The following is a 25,304-nucleotide window of genomic DNA, read 5'->3' as shown; positions in this document are numbered from 1 at the left end:
CTGCGTTGAAGCTTGAGTTTTTTTTATACAATTCGAGGTCGAGTCGAGTTCACGCTCTAATTGAGCTTTGTGTTTATGTTTAAGCTTAGTTTTTGTTTGAGTTTGATTATTATTCTTTTCATATGATGATAATTGAGTCTTTATTGAGCATATTAATAAGTAAATTATCAGGCTAATTAATTTCTTCCCGAACAATTTTTATTGAGTAAATTAAAATTAGTGTTTTCTTGCTATTTATTTTCTAACTAAATAAAACTTATCAAATAAAATAATGAGTAATATAATTGAACTATTTATTTTCTCGAGCTTATAAGTGAATTATTTATTAAACTTATCATAATAAATGAGCTTTTAAATGAAAGAGCCATTAAAAGAATAATTAAAATAAGCATATAAACGTATAAAATAAATTAAAAATTAAACAAGTAAGTCTTTATCTTATTTTATGCACGGGAAATTAAATTTTAATGTAATTTAATATATATAAATACAATTTAAATTAAAGTTTAATTGAGCTTATTTGAAGCTTAAATTATGCTATAAACCAATTATATTTATAAGCATTAAATAAATTTGATTTTTTAGATTTAGATGAAATTATTTATGGAGCTTGTTTGCTATCTTTAAATGAAATTTTTATTTTTGGTTCTTTTTAATAAAATTTGGAGTCAAGCAGTTGTGTATTTATATATCTACATATGATTCTATTTCTCAAATAAATTACCTTCTCGGTAGGGCTGTCAAAACATCTCGTTGTTCGCGAACAGCTCGTGTTCGGCTCGTTCAGTAAGGTAACGAGTCGAACACGAACAACACTAACAAATATTTGTTCGTTCGTGTTCGGCTCGTTTTGGCTGCTCGAAATACTACTAATCAATATTACATATATATCTTTGATGAGTAGTATTTTTAAAAAAATTAATTGACTACAAGGCTACAAAGATTTATAATCAATTAAAAATATTAATGAAGAAAATAGAATAAAAATTATTAAATTAGGTTCAAGTGATGTCTTAAATCTTGCTACAATCCTTGACATTTTATGACTATGTGATTAGAGTTGCCAAAACGACTCTTTGCTCGTGAATTGTTCATGTTCGGCTCGCTATGCAAACGAGCCTAACTCGAGCCTAGACTCTCTCGTGTTTGTCTCGTTTACACCCCTACTTCTCGGATTATTGAACTGAGCCAAAGAGAAAGTATGCCCATGATTAAATTTTGACCCCCCATAAAATTTTCATAGTTTCACACGTTTTATTCGATATCAATTACCGTAATTTTCTCGTATGCTAGTAATGTTTCAAATATTTGCAGATCTCACCCACCCCTTCCCCTAGGGGTGTAAACGAACCGAACACGAACGAACAAAGCTCGTGTTTGTGTTCGATTCGTTTAAAATTTAGTTTGTTTGAAATAAGCTTGTGTTCAAAATTGATCGTGAATTCACTGTTCGTGTTAGTTTCTTAACGAACGAGCCAAGCACTAGCTGTTCGCGAACGACGAGCCGGTTTGACATCCCTAATATTAATGTATAAATAAATCCCTAATATTAATATATATAAATAATATATTATATTAATCATATAACTTATATTATATAAATATATAATATCTATATTAGTATATTATTAATATAATATATTAATATATTATTATTATTAATTTATTATATATTATAATTTATAAAATTTAATGTTTTTAAATATATATAATTTTTTTATATATAATTCTTTTAAATTATTTTATATTTCGAACCATTTGAATCATGACTCTCGTCTAACCCAACCAAAAACTTTTGTTCCCCCTCCTCCTAAAAGAATCAAACACACGATCAAACACACGAACACGAACTGTTCACGTACAGTTCGCGAACAAGGAGCTTTTTTGACAGCCCTACCTTCCCCTTCTCCGTCACCGCAACAATGGCGGCAATCAAGCCTATAATTCACTGATGATTAATACAATCCGAATCAGGACGGTTTGAGCGATCGAGAGGAGAAATAGCAGCGGAGGCAACGGGAGGCGGTCCCTCGTCTCGCTCGCTCCTTCTAGTTTTGTAATCGTCTTCTCGAGATCGAGCGTTTGGAACAACTCGCTGCCGATCGATGAGAACCCTAAAAAACTATCGGCGGAAACCCTATGTTTAGATGCTCGGCGCTGTTCTAACCGCGCTGGATCTCTCTGCACTCTATCACCTCGCGTGGACTTGCCTGGTAGTGATCATCGCTGGGGTTTTGTTCGTCAGAAAAGCCGTAACCTGGCCCTTCGCTTTGAACGCCGATATTGAGGGCAACGAGGAGTTCCGAGATCGATACCATATGCCTATCGGATCCGTCGGGAGTAACGTAGGCGCGGGGGCATCGGAATGCCCTGTTTGCGCGCGACCGGCAAGCAAAAAGTGTTCGAGGTGCAAGAGCGTGTGGTACTGGTAGGGGTCTTTTTGGCTCAGCCCTCTTACCCTTTTCATTCTGTTTGGTTTGAATGTTTTTAGTTTTTTTATCAGTGAATTGCAAAAAAATGATTTTGAATGATTTTTTGCTTTTCCCTAACCATGGAAACCCAAGTTCAAATAAAGCAAATCTTCCAATTCAAATAGCAATTACAACTGCATAAAGATGAGCAGATGAAATCAACAATACTGGTAAACGCATGATAATTTCTGCCCTTAAGTCAGTAGAAAGTGAAAAGTTAAAGAAAAATGAATAACTGGAAATCCAATGTAAAAATTAATCAACTTAGCAAATAAGATCTCCTACAATGAAATAGTAGAAGCACAAAAACTAGTTAGTTAGGAGAGGCAGATGGGTCAATATTTACAGAATTTTAAGGAGAACAACATGAAATGATCCATGTAAACCCTGGAAACATAATAAGGATCCATACCACCAACATAGAGGCTTAGCAAGCCAACCAACAGACGTCCTTTTTCTGATCAGAAAAAGGTTCTAAAGTAGAATGAAACACTAACTAATTCTGAATATTAAAACAGGAAAAAAAGGGGCAAATAACATTATATAGAAAAATTAAATATTTATTATACTTTCAGTTTGGTATTTCTCTCTATTCACTTGCAACAAGTATTCAACGTAATAGTAAAACATATGCTGAAGTTTTACCTACTATACCTGCAAGATATTTTGCCATCAGTTGTATTAGTCCTCTCGTGCAGATGCATGACACTCAGTCCTTCAGAACCAATAAGAAGCAATGTTGAGCCATCATTGTTAAGAGAAATGTGGTGGACTGTTGGTTGAAAATCAATATCTGTCAAGAGTACCTGAGGCATTACGCAGGGGAGTAAGATATAGTATTCTCTAAGATGAAGTCAGAATATTTACATGGTCAAAATCCCTAAGATTTGCATAGCTTGAATCGAAAAATCAATTATTGGTTAAAGCACAATAAAATTATGATCATTTAGGGGCTCTGGCAATGGATTTAGAGCTGGATTTAACCTGGATGTAGGTTAAATCTTGCCAGACAGTCATTTTGGACAAAATAATGCCGCAAATTTGATAAATCCAGATTTCATGGATTTCGACCGTAAATCCTGGATTTACTAAATCCCACAAATCGGCGGACTTACAGGTTTTATGGGATTTTGTGGAAGAACTATTCTGTTTGTTTTACTTGCCAAACAGTATGCTGGATTTACAGGATTTAGGAAATCCGTTACCAAACTGTTTTTTGGATTTAAACCATTCAGGGTTTAGTAAATCCAAAGTTATGAGATTTACTAAATCCTAATAACTTAAATGTCATCCTTTGCCAGAAAGGAGGATTTGAGTGTTTTTTTCTTGGTTGTCATTGAATGTGTTCCGTTCCTAAATTTTCGTCTAGAATGATTATACCATTGCGTTTCAGTAGCTTGTAGCAAGTTTAAATGAGATAGTGATATTAGTATTTATTGAGGTTTTGCGCTGATTAGAATGCTCTACGCAAGCACTAAAGCAACCGGTTAGATATAAATCAAGGCGCATCACCATCAGTCCATTGAGATCGGCTATGATATTGAGAGAGAATTTCCAACTCCCATTCAATCCAATGTTTGTTTGCGTTTCCCGACACCTATACTGGGCCGTTTTACAAACTCGACCCATTGTGACATTGAGAATTTGAGATGCGTGTTTTTGAGTGCGTGCTTCTTCATATTTATTGTGCGCTTATTGGGGGCCAGTGGTGTCTACACCCAAGCCTAACTAGGTATACCTCTTCTTTATAAAGATCAAAGTTGTCAAACTCAAGATCATTATTATTCACTCCCTCTCTACCACTTGAATCATACTGGTTTTCTTCTACTTTTATGATTTATGGTTTAGGGTTTTTTTTCTTTCTGGACTCCTGCAGCCTTGATATCAACTTCCATGGATCTATGGAGTTCTTGCATAATTTTTCATACTCCTCAAAATATGGGAAGGCTTATCATGTAACTGTGCCAACGCAGATCTATTGTAAATAAAATAACCCCAAAAAAATCATTTTCTGTATCCATAATTTCAGTTATCTATTGTAAATACAATAACCACAAAAAAATTCACTTTCTGTATCCATAATTTCAGTTATCTCATATAATTTGGATACATATCTAAGTGGACCTTTATATCCTCTTCCATTCCCATCATCCATAGTCTGATGGTACTTATCGCGGATGATCTCAACCTCAATTACTTTTCCTTGATAGTTAATATAACTACATAACTAGTTCTTCATTCGTTTTAAATAAATTTTATGCTATGATAATTCTAGTTCAAGATTAAGTGTCTTGTTAATGGTTCCATGATTGCTTGTCATGACTAGTGGACAATCCTTGTGGGCATTTCAGTAAATTGTTGTCAAGTAAGAAAACAAAAGAACTTTTTAATTATGGATTTCTCTCAAATAGATGTTCTCTTTTTCCCTGCTTTGCCTGTATTCTTTAAATCTTTACATTGAGCAGGGTCAAACTATTAGTGCCTCTATTTTGAAGGCCTTGCTTATCCTGGGCCCCCCCTCTCTCTCTCTCTCTGTTTAAAAAAAATATTTATATACTTATGTTTTGTCATCTTTTCGGCTTTGCTAATAATGCAACTCATTCTAGGAGATAGAACCTTTAAATATTTTGATCAACTATTGAACACATCATCCAAGCATGCCTAGTGAACTTTGTTAATGAACATGATCATCTCCACGGTTGTTATGACTTATGATTAGATAAAGCTGTATGAAGTACTTGATAATACTAGTGACACGAGAGGATCTGGTATCATCAAATTACTAACGTGGCACAATAATCATCAGTAGAATGTACTCAAGCCGCCTATAATGTGTTTTTTTCCCCACTTTCATTTCCTAATGACAAAGTTTGTTTATGATTCAACGTTCTTGGGTTCCCTTCATTGTGTAACTTAAGGTTTTGACAATTAGTTCTGTGCATAGATACTATCTTCTTATTTTTGAAACTTTAATCTATTGCAGAGTTTTGTGACATTCCCTCTTGCTAGTGGTTTTAACAAGCTCATGACTGTGCTACATAAAGGATCCTTCTTGAATGTTTGTATTGTTTCCATAGCGCTTATCTTTATCATTTGAGAATTCCATTATAAATTTAAAGTTGTACTTCAAATTTCAGCTCTCAAGTATGCCAGTCAGATCATTGGAAAGCCGAGCACAAGTCAAAATGCAGGGAAGTTGGTTCTGCAGATAAGTTTGATACCATTGGAACAGGTGCAAGGAGGAAATGTTCAGCCATTTCACTGGTGCCCGGTCATGGAACCCGTAAGGTGCTAAAAGAACCAAAAAAGGTAACGCTTCATTGAGGCATCAGTTTAAAATGACAATTTTTTTTCCTTTTCCCTTTTACAACTGTCACAGTTATTATTTTCCAGATCCTTTTTCCATATGATGAATTTGTCAAGCTTTTTGTCTGGGATATGCCAGCTTTTCCACCTCGCGGGCTTTTAAATTGTGGGAACAGGTTAGAGCATCAAATTAATTTTTTTGATAGTTTATGACTTCGCTAGTGTAATTAGCTTACCCATAATTTCTTGGTTCATTACACTTCTAATATGTGCTGCAGTTGCTTTGCAAATGTGGTTTTACAATGTCTGACATCTACACGGCCACTTGTTGCCTATTTATTGGAGAAGGACCATAATAGAGGATGTATGTGATTGCATACTTTAGTCCCAATCTCATACCTTTGCGTTAATTTCTTATTCACCTTTCTTACTTGTGTCAATGAATCATTTTGCAGGCTTGAGGAGGAGAGATAATTGGTGTTTCCTGTGTGAGCTGCAAGTCCACATTAAAAGAGCTAGTGAAAGCTCACAAGCCTTTTCGCCCATTAATATTCTTTCTCGTTTACCAAATATTGGTGGTAACCTTGGATATGGAAGACAGGAGGATGCTCATGAATTCATGAGGTCATTCTCGTTCTCTTTCATTTTGATAAGCTCAAGTTATTACTTTGGGACATTTTCATTCAGACCATCCAATTTCTATACATTTACATATCTAACACCTAAACTTAACTTTTTTACATTTATACCATTCAAATATTTCATATCATAAATATCATTAGTTTGACTTTTAAAATGTGGAATATACCTTTTCAAGCATAGGTAGGTTGGCATATATGTAAAAATTGAAGTTTAGGTGTAGATAAGCAAATGCATAGGAATTGAGTGGTATGTATGTAAATCTTCCTATTTCTTTTTGTCATCAGCCTGTTGCATCTATGGTTTTTCATAGTGTAGTGAATTTATTCAACGTTTAGGTTTGCTATTGATACAATGCAATCAATTTGCCTTGATGAATATGGAGGTGAAAAAGCTGTGGATCCTAGCACACAAGAGACGACTATTGTCCAGTACATATTTGGTGGCCATCTCCGATCACAGGTTGGATTTTATTACTTGATAGTTCTTTCTTGATGTCATCGTGTTTCAGAATTTTGAATTATGCAACTTTGCTTTATAATAATTTATTTGCTGCGGATGAAATGTTATTTGATTGTTTGCTTCTCATATGTGCCTTTAATACTCTGAAGGTATGCTATGGCAAATTGATTTGAGGTGAAGTGATGGTCTCGGTCCATGGCTTTGCAAAATAATATCAGCTTCAAACAATTGATTTTTATTTTCATCACGAAATCTTTTTTTTGCATATATAGGAATTACCTTGGAGTAAATTTTCTTGTCCACCTTGCCTTGCAGCTCTCTATCTCGGTTCTTTCCATCACTGCATTTCTTTCATTTTTTAAATGGGGAATTTACATACAAACCACAAAATTCTTATGTATTTGCATATCTCACACTTAAAATTTTATATCACACAAAATTCTTATGTATTTGCCTTACAGTTCTCTATCTCCGTTCTTTCCATCACATAGCACTCAAATCTTTAATATCACATAAAAAATTACACTATTAGCACTTTTTAGGAGTGAAATACACCTTTCATGCATAGGATTAAAGCACCAAAGTGCTATGCGTGTAAATATAAAAATTAGGTGTGATGTATGTAAATACATAAGAATTATGTGCTAGGTATGTATATTTCCCCTTTTAAATACGTTTCTCATCTCTTTTGAAGAGCATTTAAGCTATGTGGTTTCTGTTGTTAATTGATCTATCTTTTCCTCTCTTTTTTTTTTTTTTGCAGTTCTCTACCTGCATTCTTTCCATCAATATACGGGATCCACTTTAGTTAATAATTTTGTTATCTTTTCTCTGAAGGCTTTTAGGCTTTTGGTTTCTGTTTTGATTTATTTGCCATGGTTGTCTACTAATGTTTTAGATAAGTGACTACTAGATTTTGTCATGGTTATGCTATCCATAGAGAGTTTGCTCTCTTTCAGTTTTCTCATGTGAATTAAACTTTTTATAAATCGGTCAATCTTCATTATTATGTTTAAATTAAGAATATTTTATTGGTTCATGTTGCTGGTTCCTTTATTTGGTTAAAATTCTACCTTTATCCAAATCAAACCAATGCCAGCCTTGTTAGGTTATCCAAAACCTATTGATCCAGTCCAGTTTATTTAACTAAACCAAGACCCAATTAACTACCGTTACCATGAACCTAAAATGACAAAAGGGGTGAAAATTTCTATTCTTTATCGCATTATTGCTAAATGTATTTTTTTAGTTTAAATTAACCCGCCTCTGTACATTAAGAAATCCAGGCTTTCGAAGGTTACTTTCCAGGGCCATTGATAATTTTATTCGGGGGAATCTATGATGAATGTCTTCTACATAAATTGTTGATATCGTTTTTTCAATTTGTCTTTCCCCATAGCAAAATAATTAGTCCTTTCCTTTTGAGGATTAATTTTTGGTTCATCAATTTTTTGAAGTGGACTTCCCATGCATAACAGTACAGTTTACTTTCTCATGTGAAGTTTTTGGTATTATAGGAGAATTGATGCAATTCAAAATGCACACTTATGATCATTCAATCACAAGTCACTATCTCTGTTATTATGTCTATAACGTTGGATCTTCTAAATACAATGCACAAAACTCTTAAACATTGAGCTGCCTTATGTTTGATGACTTGTGTGACATTAGGAACTGCGAACTCATTGTGCTTATTGTTCAAACATTTCTAGCATGTGTGACCTCCTTTGAAAGTTACACAGGTTAAAATTGTTTGGCCAGTAAAGCCAAGGTGATCAGTATTTTTACTAGATAGGAATCATCAATATTCGATTGATTTGTCCGGGGCTATCGACAAAGAAAGTTTGTCCAAGTCACTTCATTTTTTTTGTCCAATTCACTTCTCTTTTTGTTATTTTGGAGCATGAAATTCAATGACTTATGAAATGAAAGGTTAAAAATAACTAAACTGGGAAAGTTTGTGACTTATGTATGGTGGCTGATGTGGTTTCACATCAATTTATGACAAAGAATGTCAAAATGGTAAGATAACACCAATCATTTCTCTTCTGATACACGATCAACTATAAGGTAATTGTCTTGCATCAAATGCAATTGATGATCGAGTTATGGTAACTGTTGACTTGCTCCGGTTGAGGTTGTCGGTGGGAATTATGTAGTGTGAGATGCTTTACTTTCATTTACAAACCGTGATTGTTGTTTTTGTTTTGTCTTTTTTACAATAACGTTTTTATGAGTAATGGTTCTAAACAAGGCTCTTGCATTGAAGCAATTAATGATAAAGATTACCAATAAGGTCGGACAACAAATATAATATCTCATAGTCCACTATGGACTTATGAGTTAACTTGCATTTATCCACAATAGATTATTATTTATGAATACAATAGATTATTATTTATGAATACAATAGATGATTGTTTCATTAGTAGTCTTGATTCATTTGTACTTGTGGTTTTAGACCTTTGATGACAAAGTGTTGATTGGGCTTGCGTCAACTTGTACCAGAACAAGTTAAAAGTTAAAGCGCAAATATACAGCCATAGTAATGGAGAGAATAATGAAGGATTTTTGGAAGGGCAGAATAACACAATTTTTATAGTCTATGGTGGATGCAAAATTGCATTCAATAATAATTAGCAGTTGGTTCATTTAGCAGTGTGGATTTTTCATAGATTTGGGTTTAAAGGTTAGGGGACCTTCTACAGTTATGCTATAAAGTATGGGCGGCGTCTTCTCCATTGTTTAGGCTTTTGGAGGAGTTGGTAGCTCCAGATTACTAAGATTGCGTTGATCCCGAATAATATTTGGGTGGGCTAGTGAGCATGCCAATGATGATGACATTTTTCCCAAATGAGTATGTACAATGCCACTTTTTTTTTTTAATTTTACTAGGTCAAAATTTGGCTAGGAAAGAGACGATCATTATTTTTTGCCGCAATAAACATCAAATTTCAATCAGTGACATTTGAACACTATTAGCATGGGGGATATACCTTGGAATAGAACTAGCTTTTTGTTACTTAACTTCTGGTTTTCCTTTCCTAATTTTTTCCTGATTATCTCTTTTCTTTATCAATTCTCTGTAATTTGATTCGGACATTTATAGTTATTACTAGCACTGTACTTCAAGTTTCCAAACCAATCTTCCTTGTCTTCTTTTAAACTGATGCATACTGTCAGGTAATATGTACAAACTGTGATGTGGTCTCAAACCGTTATGAGAACATGATGGATCTGACAGTTGAAATACATGGGGACTCTGAATCTTTGGAGGAGTGCCTGGATCAATTTACGGTTAAGGAGTGGCTTGATGGGGATAATATGTACAAATGCGATGGGTAAGAATCCTTAATGTTGCATTTGGGTACATTGAGCCCTTTTTTGTTGGCACTATTATTTTGATTCATGTTTGTATGAGAGCTTTACAATTATAACTGTAATTAAAGTATCATCCATTGGAATTATACTGTTAATTATGCTTTTGCACTGAAAAAATTGTGGTGCTGTAGTTATTAATTGTTTTAGTTAGTTTAACCTCCTTAGGTTAAAATTACATCTCTATTGATTTTAAGACTACTCTCATCTCTCTTTTGCTCTATATACTAGGGTTGTTGATTCATTTTAATGGTTTAGATTTGGTTTTGACCCAAATTTGGCCTTATTGACATTCTTTTACTTGAATTGATCCATTTATTATATAGGTCATAATGTCTAACCTGGAAATAACTCAACATAAACTCGATTGACCCAAGCCTAACATGCGACCCATTTATTACATGTTTATGCAATTTTTTTGTGTCAACATGATCCAATTGATTTAAATATGTCCCCTTGAGGTGAAGGATGTTCATTGACTGGTCAAGTAGAGGATTTATTTTAGACTAAAAAATTAAATAGGTTATTCTTTAGTTGATTTTGGTTTTTGAGTCAACGCAATTTTGATTTAAAAATTAAGCATGTCTACATTTTAAACCTAAATTTTGGCCTTTATATATTTTGATCAACTTGAACACACATTTTAATTGTTTGTCCATGGAGGATTTTGCAGCATTTAGATTGGCAGGGGAGGTAGGTGTAATTTTTAGTGTATGGGGGTGGTTGAAGATAAATTTGATATTATTTTTTATTTAGGTATAGCATGGCATTGATCCTCTTATGCGTCTTTTTGTGAGCTGCAAGTTTTTTTCGATTCGCTGCGGAAAATTGTAATAGTGGATTGAATTATTAAAAACATGCAATGAATGTCTGAATCTTTTTTTTTTTTCCTGGTTCAAATACAGAGACTAACTATGGATTAAATTGTTACTTTACTGCGAACTGCTCCTCTAGTTATTGGCCATCATATTGCACAGGTTAAAGTTAATTTTTGACACATTATTAGTTTTTTGCATAATGCAGAGAAATTATTGTGGTCCCTTTTTTATTTTTGTTCAGTGGCCCCATCTATAATATCTAGCTAATCAGTTAAAGTATGAAAACATACTAGATTTTTTAATTTTTTTTGAACTCCTTTATTTTTTCAGTTTTGTTAACAAGGATATGTTTTGGTTGATTCTTTTTTAATCATCGACTTGTAACCAGTATGCTAACCCTGTTGCAATACGCTTGCATTTACTAAATTACTGAATCTGGCCAATTAAATATGCGAATAATATTTTTATAGAATTCTTTCCAATCTTAAGAGAACTGCTGCTTATTAAGGTTCACCTGAAATTGTGTTTTCTGAAACTTTGCTCTTTATAGTTATAAGAATCTCAGCGCTTTCCCTATTAACTTACATCCATCAGGGCCCACTCTCTGTCATGAATGACCAATTTATGGCTACTCTCGAATCTTTTTCAACGTAATAGGAAGAAAATCAATAGAACAGTTGAATTGGAAGAAAAATTATCTTGCCATCATCATCTTCTTATCCTAAGTGTGGGCTGTACGAATCCTCATTTTGTCATTCATTTTTGTCATGTTGGTTGATGTGTTGAACCTATTATTTGCAGATCATTTCAAATGTCTATCCATGTCAATTTAGGTCAACCCTTTCCTTTTCCTGATGCCCACATCAATCTGTCTACTTATCTAATGGACATATTTTCTGCCCATCATTTTACAAAGCAGTTTATTTTTAATTTTTACAAACTTTTGTTAAAAATAATATTTAAACTCCAAAGGTTCTTATCAGCAATTGGTCTTTAGGCTCTCATAATGACGAGCATTTTCAATTGTTTTTTGTTATCATTATGTTTCTATGCAAAATTTTCTTGATATTTATGATGTCTTTCAATTTTTCACTATTATTAGTTTTTAAACCACTAGTTTTAATTATTTATGAAACTTTTTTTTGTCAATACGCAGTTATGGCATTATGGTATACACTTGATTTTGTCTCCTTTTTATGTGCATAGCCATATTCAAACTATCCTACGCATTTCAAAACATGATATTCAATGGCTGAATAGCATACTACGTTCATGAGGCTTCTGCTAGTGCGTGGTGTGTTGACATATGAAGCATTATATCTAAATGCTGACATATATTTTGAAATTTTAATTTATAATAGATGTTTGAATTATTTTATATATTTTATTTTTAATTTTTGTCACTGCTATTCTAGTTAGTTTTATTAAGTTTGTATGGAATTTGTTAGTAATTTATTGACAATTTGTTAACAACCTAGTGGCAATTTAATAACGGTTTGTTTTTTGTTCAATCTATAAATATGGATATTCTATGGGTTATAAGGTAGATTATGGAATTAAGAAAATTTATGTTATTGATGTGGAGACTTTCTTATATCTTGAGATTTTGATCTTTGATTTAGTATGAAACCTAAAACCTTTCAAGGGAGTTACTCTTCTTGTTCAATCATGCGATTAGCTTATCTCACTTTTTTTCTTCATCTTTTCATTTTTATAGCTTCTTCTTTACAAGCTTTTCTAGCCTTTTTGTGGTCATGCTGTTTCATATCCTTCTATTATAAAGGATTGTTTTCATGTCGAGAACACGGGTCACATTGGAGGCAAACTAAATCACATTGATGAGTCTTATTTTTTTATTTTTTTGTACAACAAAGACGCATCTAATGAGAACTTGCGCGTCATGTCATACCCAGTCCTCTAATTTGAGCATGGTTAGTTCTAAATTAGTGCATAATTTGCAGGCTATTTATTTTTTATTTTTTCTTTAAAATATAAGATTTTTTTTATGTGATTTCAAGACACTTTAGGGTTTATTAATATACTTTAGGATGAGATGCAGAATGAAGACCCAAAAAATCACAATCCACAAGTTTTCAACTCTTATCTTCAGCAAAAATTCGATATCTTTAATGCGAACACAACAAACATGTTTCAAAATTTGCAATCTGACAAAATATAGTGAATATATATCAAATTTTCAACAGTCAAGAGTTATGCTACAAAAAGGAATTTAATACATAACACACTATACAAAACTTTATTCACATACACACCAAACAAGCACACTCGCTAATTACCAAACAAGTTGATAGAAATAATAAGAATTTATATCACTTAATTGAAGATCCAGGTCTTGGCTTGGAACAAAGATTAGTCCCCAAAAGTAATGATTAATACTTATGAAACACTCAGAGAATTCACATGTAACAATGCATAATAATTTATAAAAACTAAAATTTAGTTTTATTAGTCAAAATTTTTATATGAATTTTGTATTCTTTAGGTCTCTTGTATATAACCCAAAATAACAATAACTAAAGTATATTCTTAAATCTTTCAAGTTCCAGCAAAATATAATAAGTTTAAAAAATTTAACAATTGAAAGTACTAAATGAAGGATACTTGGAAGATAGAAAGGTGCACAATATAAAATTCAACTAAGGAATTCAATTGATGTGAATGAGGTAAAGGCAGAGGGGGGACGTGTATGCAATTGGGTGGAGGGTTCACAGAGTGTGAACAACGAAGTCTAGGACAATCTATGTAATTGGAAGTTTGAGGTGTTAGAAATTAGGTTTTAAAAATTATGTAGTTTTATTCATTTAAAATTCTTTATTTTCAGTCGTTTGATTAAAAATAAATGGTAATAAATTGATCAAAATAGGAGACGGGCAGTTTTTCACAACTGCAATTGGTTCAACTATGGTTCTAACTTCTTATTCAATTCTATGAAAAAAAACATTTTTGTATACGAACCAAACCTTAAAATTTTGCATTTGCATTGCTATTAAAAAAAGTTACAAAATGTTACAAAGTTGTCCCTCAGGCATTAAGAATATGAATCCTATCTTCTAAAACAAGAGAAAAAAGAGCGTCTTGCTCATTTACATCCTTTAAAGTAAAATGCTTTTGGAGGGCTAGGTGAGCACAACAATGTGTCACTCTATTTCCATCTCTGGATATGTGTTGAAATATATCACTTGGCAGAACTGTAGTAGGAAAGCAAAGCTTGGGCTGGTTTGGTGGTATGGGCGCGATTTTGTCTTGCATAAACTCCCTAATGAACATGATCACATTTACATTCTCCCCGCTAACGATGCTACCTTTGCACCAGCACCCATAGCTCAGTGATCTGGTGGAGAGAGACAATGGCTTGTAGCTCGACCTGTGAGCTATCCCAATGTTGTAGCTGCTATCTCTAGGCCAAAACAAGATCCCCAATCTCATTTGTGATGATAACTCCGATACTGACAAGGTAGGATGGTATGAGGGTCCCGTCCACGTTCTCTTTGATCCAACTTTTAAAACATTGGCTTTAATGATGCTAGCTCGGTTCAATCTCAAGGTTCTATCAGTAAGTGTGCTGATTTAAGAGTGTCAAAAATGAGCCAACTCACTTTTGACTTAAATTTTTTGTTCCAGTTGATCGGATTTTTGTTCAGGTCTGTTTGGGTTTACCCGATTTGTAATTTTTAAAGTAAACGACCCTAATAGAAACTAATTTTTAAAAACTATATACCTAATTTTAATCTTGAGATTTTTAAAATAGTGACCCTAATAGAAACTGAGCCTATTTACTCTTTTAAGTATACCACTAGAGAGTTTTTTTTTTTCAATTCACCTTCCAGAAAAAAAAGTTTAAATGAATTTGACTATGTGGAGACAATGATTCTGGATCAAATTTAATTATATATAACTTGCAGAAAGTAAAGTTTTTTAAAAAATATATACCTAATTTTAAATTTGGGATTTTTAAAGTAGATGTATTTTGCTTTTTTCTGTTGTCTTTTTTTTAATAGCTTTTTGAAGCTATGTCGGAGCCTTTTTTTAAAGACTGTTTGACTCTATGAGAAAGTCCGATTTTGGTTGTATTTCGTCTCAAATTTGTGATTCTTTTTTTCACTGCATTTGTTTCAACTGCTTGAATTGCCTTATGCCTTATGCCATGTCTTAATCACCTTTGCACCATGGTTATATTTGAATTTATGCAATATTCACATGATTTTTTCTGAGTTTTTTGATACTCTATAATATGTTGTGTAATGCTATACTCCCCAAAAAGAATCCCGGGAAGTTAGGGGTTTTCATGGAATGTGCATACCAAACCTATGTGACCATACATGATAATATGCCGATTCTTTCATGCATGGCCACAAATCATAGGTGACACTCTCGTAGAAATTCCAAGCATTTTGGGATTTTTTTCATATGTTTATATATGACTATTGGCGCTGAATTTGAGTACTTTAGATTGTTATTTATGGGTTTTTATAACTTGAGAAAAACATAGAATTGGCTTTCAATTTTTGGAAAATGGAATTTAGCTGTATTTGACAATCATCTTATTGTCGAAATTATCATTTATCTATCCATAATATTTTTCTCATGTGAATTTTGTGTGCTTGGTCTATCACAATTTTTTTTATCATTTTAATTTCTTTTTCTATCAATGTACTTGCATATGAATAACACAATATAAACTCCAAATTTATCAAATTAAATTAGTTTGTCAATTATGTATTTCATAAATCTTGGGATTGGTCCATCTTTTATTCATGTTGGACTTCAAAGGACCAAACCCATTAACTCCTGACAATCCAATGACGTGTCCTCCTTGAATTAGTTTGTCCTCCTTGCTTTGTTTTCTTCTCCTTTCATCAAATCCTCTCGTAGCAGAGTATACTATTCTACCATTAGCCCTTTTAAAAGAGAACATACCTTTGAATAAAATTTTCTTTAGTTGGGCATCATAAAAAAGATGGATTAGATCCCAAAATAATCTACTTGATTATTCTTGTGTGGCTAATTTTGTTCCAAATTATCACATTTTCTATTTTCTTCCTTGATTATAGAAAATTGATCTAAAATGGTTCGTTTAGAAATTGTGATACGAAATTAATCCTAATTAACTCGAGTGATTTTTTTTATTAATGTTGTATAATCGATAAGACTAAATTAGAGAATTGTACTTATGGAATAATTGGACCCTATGAATCGTCAAATGATTAATAAAGATTGTTAAATGCCAAGAGTAGTTGTTTAAGTATAGATGCCGACCACATTTTAGATATATCGACAATAATAAGCCTTTATCCTACTTAATGGGATCGACTACTTGAATTTTTTTCTCCATTGTGTCCTATTGAGTATTGAGTGTCATATTTTAATTTAATTCTAATAATTTAAGATCCCTTTTTATACAAAATGCTCAAGTCTTTTTAGGTCTACCTTTACCTTAACATGAGTCAAATTCAAAACATTTACTCTCCTAATTGATTCATCAGATGGTCGATGTTTATTGTGAGTAAATCATCTAAGGAGAATCTTTCTTATCTTGTCTGCCATTGGAGCTACTCCAACCCTTCAACGGATATATTTGTTTTGCATTTTGTCTCTAAGTGTAAAACCACTCTTCCACTTGAGCATTCTCATCCGAACAACACTTAGTTTTATGCTTTTCTTTTATAGACCAACATTTTGTGCCATAAAACATTGCAAATCTCACCACATCTTATAAATTATTTTTTTAAGTCTACGCGGTACTTTTCTATTGCACGGTAGGCCTAATGCATTCCTCCACTTCAACCATCCAACTTGAATTCTCATTTATATCACCAACATTTTGTGTCGTAATAACATCCTCATTTATATCACCATCGCTTTGAACATTAGACCCGAAATATTTAAATGTTCACTCCTTTTAATGACATGATCACCCATTATTAAAACTTTGCCAATGGATCTACTAGCCCTAAAATTGCATTCCATGTATTTAGTTTTAAATCTACTCAAACGAATGCCTTTAGACTCTAAATTTGACCTTCATATTTCAAATTTTACTTGAACTCTCTTCACTCTTATCCACAAGAACGATATAATAGCAAAAAACATACATCAAGGTACATCCTTTTGTATACATCCAATAAGAACATGCATAACTAAAACAAACCAAAGCAAAATATATGGGCTTAAAACCAATCTCTGATGTAATTCAATTGAAATAGGAAATACTTGGCCAATCCTCATCGTGTGTGAACACAAGTAACATTTCTAGTATATATATATATATTATGACTTGAATACAAGCAACATCAATACTTTACTTACTTTCTCTATACTTCTCCATTAAACATTTCAATAAATGTATAACTTCCACAGTAGACTTGCCCGACATGAGTCCAATTTGGTTTTGAGAAATTTTTATATCACATCATAACCTAATGCTTATTTACTCTCTCCCATAACTTTTAATGTATGACACATTAATGTAATTTCTCCCCAAGTTGTCCTCTTGTGTATCCCCTATATTCTTAGGAACTAATAGACTCTTTCTCCACTCATCTATCATCTTTTTAGTTTTTAAAATATTAAAAAATTTAGTAAATCAAGTAATTTTTAGATTTCTTAAATATTTTTACACTTTTATTGTAATACTATCAGGCCCTGCTACTTTTCCATATTAATTTTCTTTAAAGTCACTTCAACTTTCGTTTTACTAATGTGTTGGTAAAAATGTCAAATTTTGTTATTATTTACGATGTTAAGATCACCCAAATCTATCGTATTTTTACAAAGTTCCTTAAAAAAATTATCATAATATCTCACTCATTTATGTTGAATATGCTTATCTAAGATTTGTTTTTTCATCCTTGATACACTTTACTTGAATTAAATATTTATTTTTCTTATATCTTTCCTTGATTAGCTTCTATATATCTTTCACTATTCAATATCAAATTTATTATAAAATCACTAAAAATAGAATTCTTAACATTTTAAGTTATTCTCTTAGATTCCATACGCACCACCTTAATTTTTTTTTTCAATTCACCAAGATTTTTTACTAGGTCAATTTTTATAACAAAATTTATTTTTTATCATTTCTTACACATTATTATTCTACTATGAATTATTTTTATTTATAATAGCTTTTTCTTTTAATTTGTAAGCACATATTATGTAATTTACTTAACAGTACTCATTATTTTATTCCACATAGTGCGAGCCTCTTTATGAACATCCAAAATCTTAAGATTTTAAAGCTTATTTATAAAAATGATTTTATTTGTTTCTCTTCAGTGCCTTTATTTAAATTTATAATAATATTTTTATTGTATCTTTCATCTTCTAGTATTTTATCTTAAATATCAAAACAAATAATCTTTGTTGGGTACTTAAGCCTTTTACTTTGAGTGATCTTATAATCTTTATAATCTCGATGTTACATCTTTCTCATAAGAAAATAATCAATTGTATTTTATTATATTTATTCTTATAAAAAATAATATGGTTATCTCTTTTTAAATAAAGTATGACAATAATAAAATAATAAGATGAAATAAAATTTATTATAACTCTGCCTTCTTATTGGTCATTCCAAAACTATAGCCATCATGAATGATTCTAAAATTTTCTCACTCTTCCAACATGTCAATTTATATCTATTATTATAATTTTTTTTCGAGAGGTATCATTATATTAATTATTTTAGGTCATTACATTTTTTTTTTTTGAACATATATCTAAACTTATTTGGGAGCATAAACATTTATAAGACTAAGAATCCCAGTATAAATAACAATCTTTAGATATATATTTTTATCTTTAATTTTATTAATTTTCACACTATTATATTTCAAACTCTTATCTACAATTACACATATATCATTTTTAGTACAACTCCTACCTGAATATCAAAGTTCAAAATCTAAGCTATCAATCTCTTTGACTATAATAAATGTATTAAAAAAAATCAGAAATGGCGGAGTTATCAACAACCAAGACAATAAGCCAATATCTTTTCTTATTTTATTTTATTACTTATTTATTTATTTTTATTTTACTTTTTTATTCAACCAATATCCTTTTTGGTGCTGCTCTTCAATGTATACTACTGCAACTTTTTCTCTACAGAAAAACTGGAGCCTAGAGAGATGCATCCTAAAGAATTATAACCGATTGTGTATGCATGGAAGCTTCCACTATTATCTTGCATACTATAAATTAGAATCTCCATAATATTAGCCGCTAGGAACAACCGCAAGAAACCTAACTCTGTAGAGATATATTGGGTATATCTCCTAAACTATGTGGCGATAATTAAGAGGGGCATTTACATACATGCCTTTCAATTCGTATGTAAAATTGAAGTTCAGATATTAGATACATAATTACATAGGAATTGAGTGGTATGTATGTATGTACTCCTAATTAATAATAATAGTGGGTGAATTTGTGGAGGCACGATGCTTCTTGATCAATTTTCACAAGATTGCTTATATATCAGAAGCACATTACATCTTATGAACTTTGCGTAGAATGAAAGGTAGTCTGACATTTAACTTATTATTTTGATGTCAGACAATATCATTTAAATACACCATGTTTAACAATAGGATTGCATACTTGCCCGTTTCATTCCAGAGTACATTCAGTAAAATTTCCAACCTTTTTATCCTTGCATACTCGTTCAATATCTTTAATAATGTTGGCATTTTTGTATAATCATGTATAAATATGATAACTAAATATCATCTATAGAACCCTCGATCCAAAGGAAAAGATTGCCCGTAAATAAATTTATTACTTAAAAGTTAAATAACTCTAACCTTTGAAATTTAACATTTTTAACCGTAAAACTGCATACTCTGCCCATGTTTCCATCTAGTGTACATCATTCAATGAAATTTCTAACCTTTTTACCCTTCTAAGACTTTGTTAGGCAGCTCCAATCATTATCTATGCAATGTGCTGATTTAAACTGAAAAACTGCTTGATAGAAGTCCATAATCAATTATGAGGCAATTTTCTTTTTTCACTTCATGTTGATGAATTTATTTCAGGCTTATCATATTTTGTTGGTTTTATAATCAGATGCAACGCCTACGTCAAAGCATGGAAAAGACTTACAGTTCATCAGGCTCCGAACGTTCTCACCATTACTCTCAAGAGATTCCAGGTTTGTGCTGCGCCAACATTTTATTTACCAATCGCCACTTTTTCATTCTCAAGACATCTCTTCTTATACAGAGCGGTAGGTTTGGAAAACTGAACAAAAGAATAACTTTTCCTGAAAATTTGGATCTTACTCCATACATGAGCGCAAGCGGTGATGATACCGACCACTATACCTTGTATGGCGTCATTGTTCATTTGGATATGCTAAATGCTTCATTTTTCGGCCATTACATTTGTTATACCAAGGATTATCGGGGCATCTGGTATAAGATTGATGATTGCAAGGTTTTTCCTCCTAACATTTTCTTAAACGGAAATTTACATGCCTAGCACATAATTCTTGTGTTTACATATCTTACAGTTAAACCTTCATATTTATATTCATAGCACTTTGATTCTTTAAGCCTATGCATGAAAAAGGTGTATTTCACTTTTTAAAAATGATAATAGTGCTATTTTTTATATGATAGTAAGTTTTTATAAGATAGTAAGTATTTGAGTGATATGTATGTAAATATGAAATTTTAGGTATGTAGATACATTAGAATTGTGCTATGTATGTAAATGCCCCTTTTTTAAAACAAATTTCAATTCTTTCTTGGTTCCGGAGCTCATCACATTGATATTTTAGGTCATTAAAGTTGAAGTGGAGGAAGTATTGTCTCAAGCTGCTTATATGCTATTATATCACAGGTAAGTTTAGAAAAATGTTTCAAAATGCTTCTGTAGTTAAATGTAATTGTATAAAAACACTATAGCAACTAGCTACTTCCTTGTTATTTCAATCACATTGTGTTTTTGATACACTAAATTAATGATATTATGTTTCCACATCAAAATATTTAATGAACACCATTTAGTTCATTCAAACATGTAAGTTTTAGGATAAGTCTAATAATAATAAGGATGATTTACATGAATTCCACTCAATTCTTATTTATTTACATATTTAGCACCTACCTTTAATTTTTGCATACATGCCACCTTCTCTATGCATGAAAAGTTGCATTTCACCTTTTTAAAAGCTAAAATAGTGTTTATTTCTTTTTAATGTAATATGAAGGATTTGAGTGGTGTAAACCTAAAATGTAAAATTTAGTTGTTAGATACGTAAATGCATAAGAATCTGGTGGTATGTATGTAAATGGCTCTTAATAATAATAATTTTAATTATCTATTTTTAATATTGATTAGGATAAATCCACGAAAGGATCCTTTTGTCAAGCCTGTGGAGCCTACTACAAAGATGCATTCAGCAGAAACTGATCTCGAAATTTCAAAATCTCCAGATACTACACAATCGTCTGCCTGTGATATAATCTCCATGCCGCATGATTCTGAACCCCAGCAAAATATTTTGCATTCGGAAGCGCCATCTGAATTCTCAACCTTAAGAGATAATGGTCATGACAGACATCTCAACCTGATACCTAATTGCGCTGGGAATTTCGCCTGGAATTTTAGCGTTGATAACTCTGTTGTTGATCCATCTGGCGCAAATGACATCAAATTAGAAAATGCAAATGTTTTCGAAAATGGCCCTTCAATCAAATCCATCCCATCTAAAGCTTCAAATCTTGCAAATTCAAATTTGCATATGGAGGAAGGCAATGAATCAGTTATTATTGAAGCAATCTCGGACCCATCCTCCACCGGTAAAGATATAATTATGGAAGAAGCATCAGCCACATCTATCTCTACTTCAAGCCCAGACAAGGCACCGACATCATCCTTCTGCTCTCATCCGGAACCACCGGCGATAAATTGTGTTTCATCCATCCCGACAAATGGTATCTGTACATCAGATACTTCCGTAGAACGTGAAAGGTTTGTTTCGATGGATGGGTCGAGACCAAAGACGAAGCCAATCTTCAACCGTGGATTCCTCGACAAGCCTGTTCGTAAGAAGACTTCGGGGGGCGAGAAAACAGTTCAGTTGGAAAACCATGTAGTTTCCTGGCCTTCCAAAGCCAATGGCTATTCTAACGGCCATTTAAAATCCGAGCCGGATATCGTTATGCCCAACGGCAGTGTTAGTGGCGACGCATTGTCTTCTGATTCTAACTTGACTTCAATTTCAACTGGTTCCTCGAACGGTCGTCCTCACGATCATGCCGAAGTGAAATGCAACGGATCATTTTACAACGAAGAATTTGGACTAGAGCGGTCATGCTCGAGCTCCGAAACCTTTGCCAAAGTTTGCGACTCTATGACCGAAGGTCATGGGTTTGGATTTCAAATGGATGAGGCCTAATATTCGAACTTCCAAATCGAAAACCCCCAAATGTTATCGAGAAGAGAACCGAAGATTAAATCAATCAAATGGATTTTCCACTGCTGACTTTTCGGATTAAGCTGCTGCTGTTCAACAGTCTGTTGATCATCGAACTCATGAAGCAGTGCCATTTTGGTAGAGAGGTATTGGATAGCTATAGATTTATTCCCTTTGTCTTCTAACTTTAGAATAATCAATTATTCAGTTTGGTGCATAATCGGGGCCGGAAGCTGCGGCGGCATTTTCGCTGTGTTTGTCTGCCATTCAAATTTGTTTCTTTTTTGTCTTAGTATGGTTTCTGAGTATTGGAGGAGATGATCTGAGTTTCAGATGCTCTTCTAAATGCCACCCCCAGCTGTACTAACTCTTCAATCCATTATTTAAACTAATAATTCACTGACAGGGTTTTATATCATGTAGAATCTTACGCACTCTTATCTTATATAGTCTATTAATCCTTTATTTATTTTTCTTTTGTGGCATTTTACATACTTACCAACCAATTCTATGTTTTTACGTTTCTAACACCTGTACTTTACATTTTACATCTATACCCCACTCAAACCTTTCATATCACATCAAAAATATCATTTCCTTATATATATATATATATATTGTAGGTGGTATGTATATAAAAATTGAAATTTGGGTGTTAGATATTTAAATACATAGGAATTGGGTGGTATGTATGTTAATCTTCCTTTCTTTCAACTAAATGAACTGTATGTTTAAACTATTAATTTCATATTCTTTTATATTGTTGTTTGTTTTTATGCCATGGTGTGTATTTTTAGATCATATTTTTCCTTTTTATGCTTTAATTTGGAGGCATGTGATAGATATTGAACAAAATTATATATGGCATTTAGTTATATACCACAATTCTTTTGTATATACTTATCTATCTGACATCTAAACTTTCATATGCATGGCATAGCGCTCAAATCTTTAGTATCACATTGAAAAAAAAATCACAATTATTAATTTTTTAAGAGTAAAATATGTCTTTAATGTATATGATTATGATACAGAATTGTCATAACTGTAAATTTCAAACTTTTGGTGTTGGATATGTAAATACATAAGACTTGTGTGGTATGTATGTAAATTTCCCAAATTATAATGGTTGCTTCCTCTTCTCCTTTCTGGGCTCCTCTATTCTATTGCGTCTGGTTTTGAGCGTGGCTTTTGGTTGGGAAGTATTTGTAGGTAGGTGTCACCTCCCAAAAGAGTCCTTATGGGTAGCGGGCAGCCCATGACTTAAATACTGTTTTTCGGCCCTACACCTAGCCGATGTGGGATTATTTGTCCGTGACATTCTCCTTTACCCAATCACGTGATGCCCTCTGCCCTCGTCCCGGACCGCCCCTCCCGAGGGTCCCACTGGGCCATGGAGAGTCCACATATCTGGCATGCAGTAATCTGTTCTGATATCATTTGTCACCTCGCAAAAGAGCCCTTATGGGTGGTGGGCAGCCCAGGACTTAAATATTGTTTTTCAGTCCTATACCTAGCCGATGTGGGAATATTTGTCTGTGACATAGGGTTGTAAACAAGCTGAGCTCAGGGTCGGCTCGTGTTTGGTTCGTTCGATATTAGCTCGTGTTCGAAATGGCTCGTGAAGGGTGTGTTCATGTTCGGCTCGAATAATATTTTCGGGCTTGAGTTCGGTTCGAAAATGGAGGAATCAGAAGAGGAAGATGAAGAGAAAGAAGAAATCCTAAGCTCTCGCAGCCGAAACTCTTTCGTGTTTTTGAGAGGAGAAGGAGATGACTCGAAAGAGTGAGGAGGGCAACGAACACAAACCACAAACCCTAAGCTCTCGCGGCCGAACTCTCTTCGCGATTTTGAGAGGAAGGAGAAGAGTCGGAAGATGGAGAGACAGCCGAACCAAAGAACATTCAAGAGGGAGGTCGCGGTCGGGGCTTTAGGAGTAACAAGTTAGGGTTTTTTTAATTTTATATTTATATATTATATTATATTAATTATGTAATTTATATTATATAAATAAATAATATTTGTATAAGTAATATTTATTATTAATTTGTTATATATTATAATTTATAGGATTTAATTTTATAAAATTTGATAAAATTTTTTATTTTAAAAAGTTTTAATAAATTATAATTTATAATATTTAAATTTATGGTGTATATTTATTTATTCATTTCTTTTCGAGCCGAACACGAGCGAACAAATGTTTGTTCGTGTTTGTCTCATTTATATTTCGAGCTTAAAAATTTGTTTTGTGTTCAGTTCATTAAGCTTAACGAACGAGCCGAACACGAGCTGCTTAACGAATCGAACACGACTCAAAATGACAGCCCTATTTGTAGCAGTTGAAATATAGATATATATATATATATATATATATATTCTATGTACTGTCAGTATATTTATTGATTGAGGAATGATGTTGCAGCCAATGTTGTGGAATTGTATTTTCACCCTTACAGCTTACAGCGATGAGAAAATATTTCGTGCGGTAAATCCGATGTGCGGGCATAATACTTTCTCCACAGCAAGGGCTCGTTTAATTGTCTAGAAAACATCATTTGAAATTTATGGAATTTCTTCAAATTATTATTTAGTTGGATGCCTCATTATTGTTTTAAAGATGATTTAATTTTATACTAAAATGTTTTTTAGTGTGGGAGAAAATATTTTTTAAAAAAATTTAAAAAAAGAATTAAAATATACTAAACTTTAAATAAGTGATTTATTCTTATGATTTTATGGGAGATGAGAATTTAAAATGATGAAGTTACTAACACTTGC

General features: G+C 32.5%; 1 protein-coding gene across 1 annotated transcript; it reads left to right on the top strand.

Moving 5' to 3' along the window:
* The first annotated feature begins 1,823 nt into the window (after positions 1–1,823).
* Positions 1,824–22,992, top strand: LOC110029926 (ubiquitin carboxyl-terminal hydrolase 18-like). The gene is made up of 11 exons (XM_020732425.1): positions 1,824–2,428; positions 5,609–5,780; positions 5,865–5,953; positions 6,056–6,141; positions 6,233–6,401; positions 6,755–6,878; positions 10,062–10,219; positions 20,168–20,252; positions 20,324–20,536; positions 20,883–20,944; positions 21,446–22,992. The coding sequence occupies exons 1-11, from the start codon at positions 2,148–2,150 to the stop codon at positions 22,503–22,505; spliced, it is 2,499 nt and encodes an 832-aa protein (XP_020588084.1). The 5' UTR covers positions 1,824–2,147; the 3' UTR covers positions 22,506–22,992.
* The last annotated feature ends 2,312 nt before the right edge of the window (positions 22,993–25,304 follow it).

Source organism: Phalaenopsis equestris, unplaced genomic scaffold (assembly GCF_001263595.1).
Source record: "Phalaenopsis equestris unplaced genomic scaffold, ASM126359v1 Scaffold000002, whole genome shotgun sequence".
NCBI lineage: Eukaryota > Viridiplantae > Streptophyta > Magnoliopsida > Asparagales > Orchidaceae > Phalaenopsis > Phalaenopsis equestris.
Note: the sequence above shows the minus strand (reverse complement) of the source record. Positions and strands in the feature narration are given on the sequence as shown.

Excerpts from the sequence above, each read along its gene's own strand:
- LOC110029926 (XM_020732425.1), top strand. The coding sequence starts at position 2,148 with ATGCTCGGCGCTGTTCTAACCGCGCTGGATCTCTCTGCACTCTATCAC. Across the intron at positions 5,781-5,864 it reads TGCTAAAAGAACCAAAAAAG|ATCCTTTTTCCATATGATGA; the intron begins GTAACGCTTCAT and ends ATTATTTTCCAG. Across the intron at positions 6,142-6,232 it reads GAAGGACCATAATAGAGGAT|GCTTGAGGAGGAGAGATAAT; the intron begins GTATGTGATTGC and ends ATCATTTTGCAG.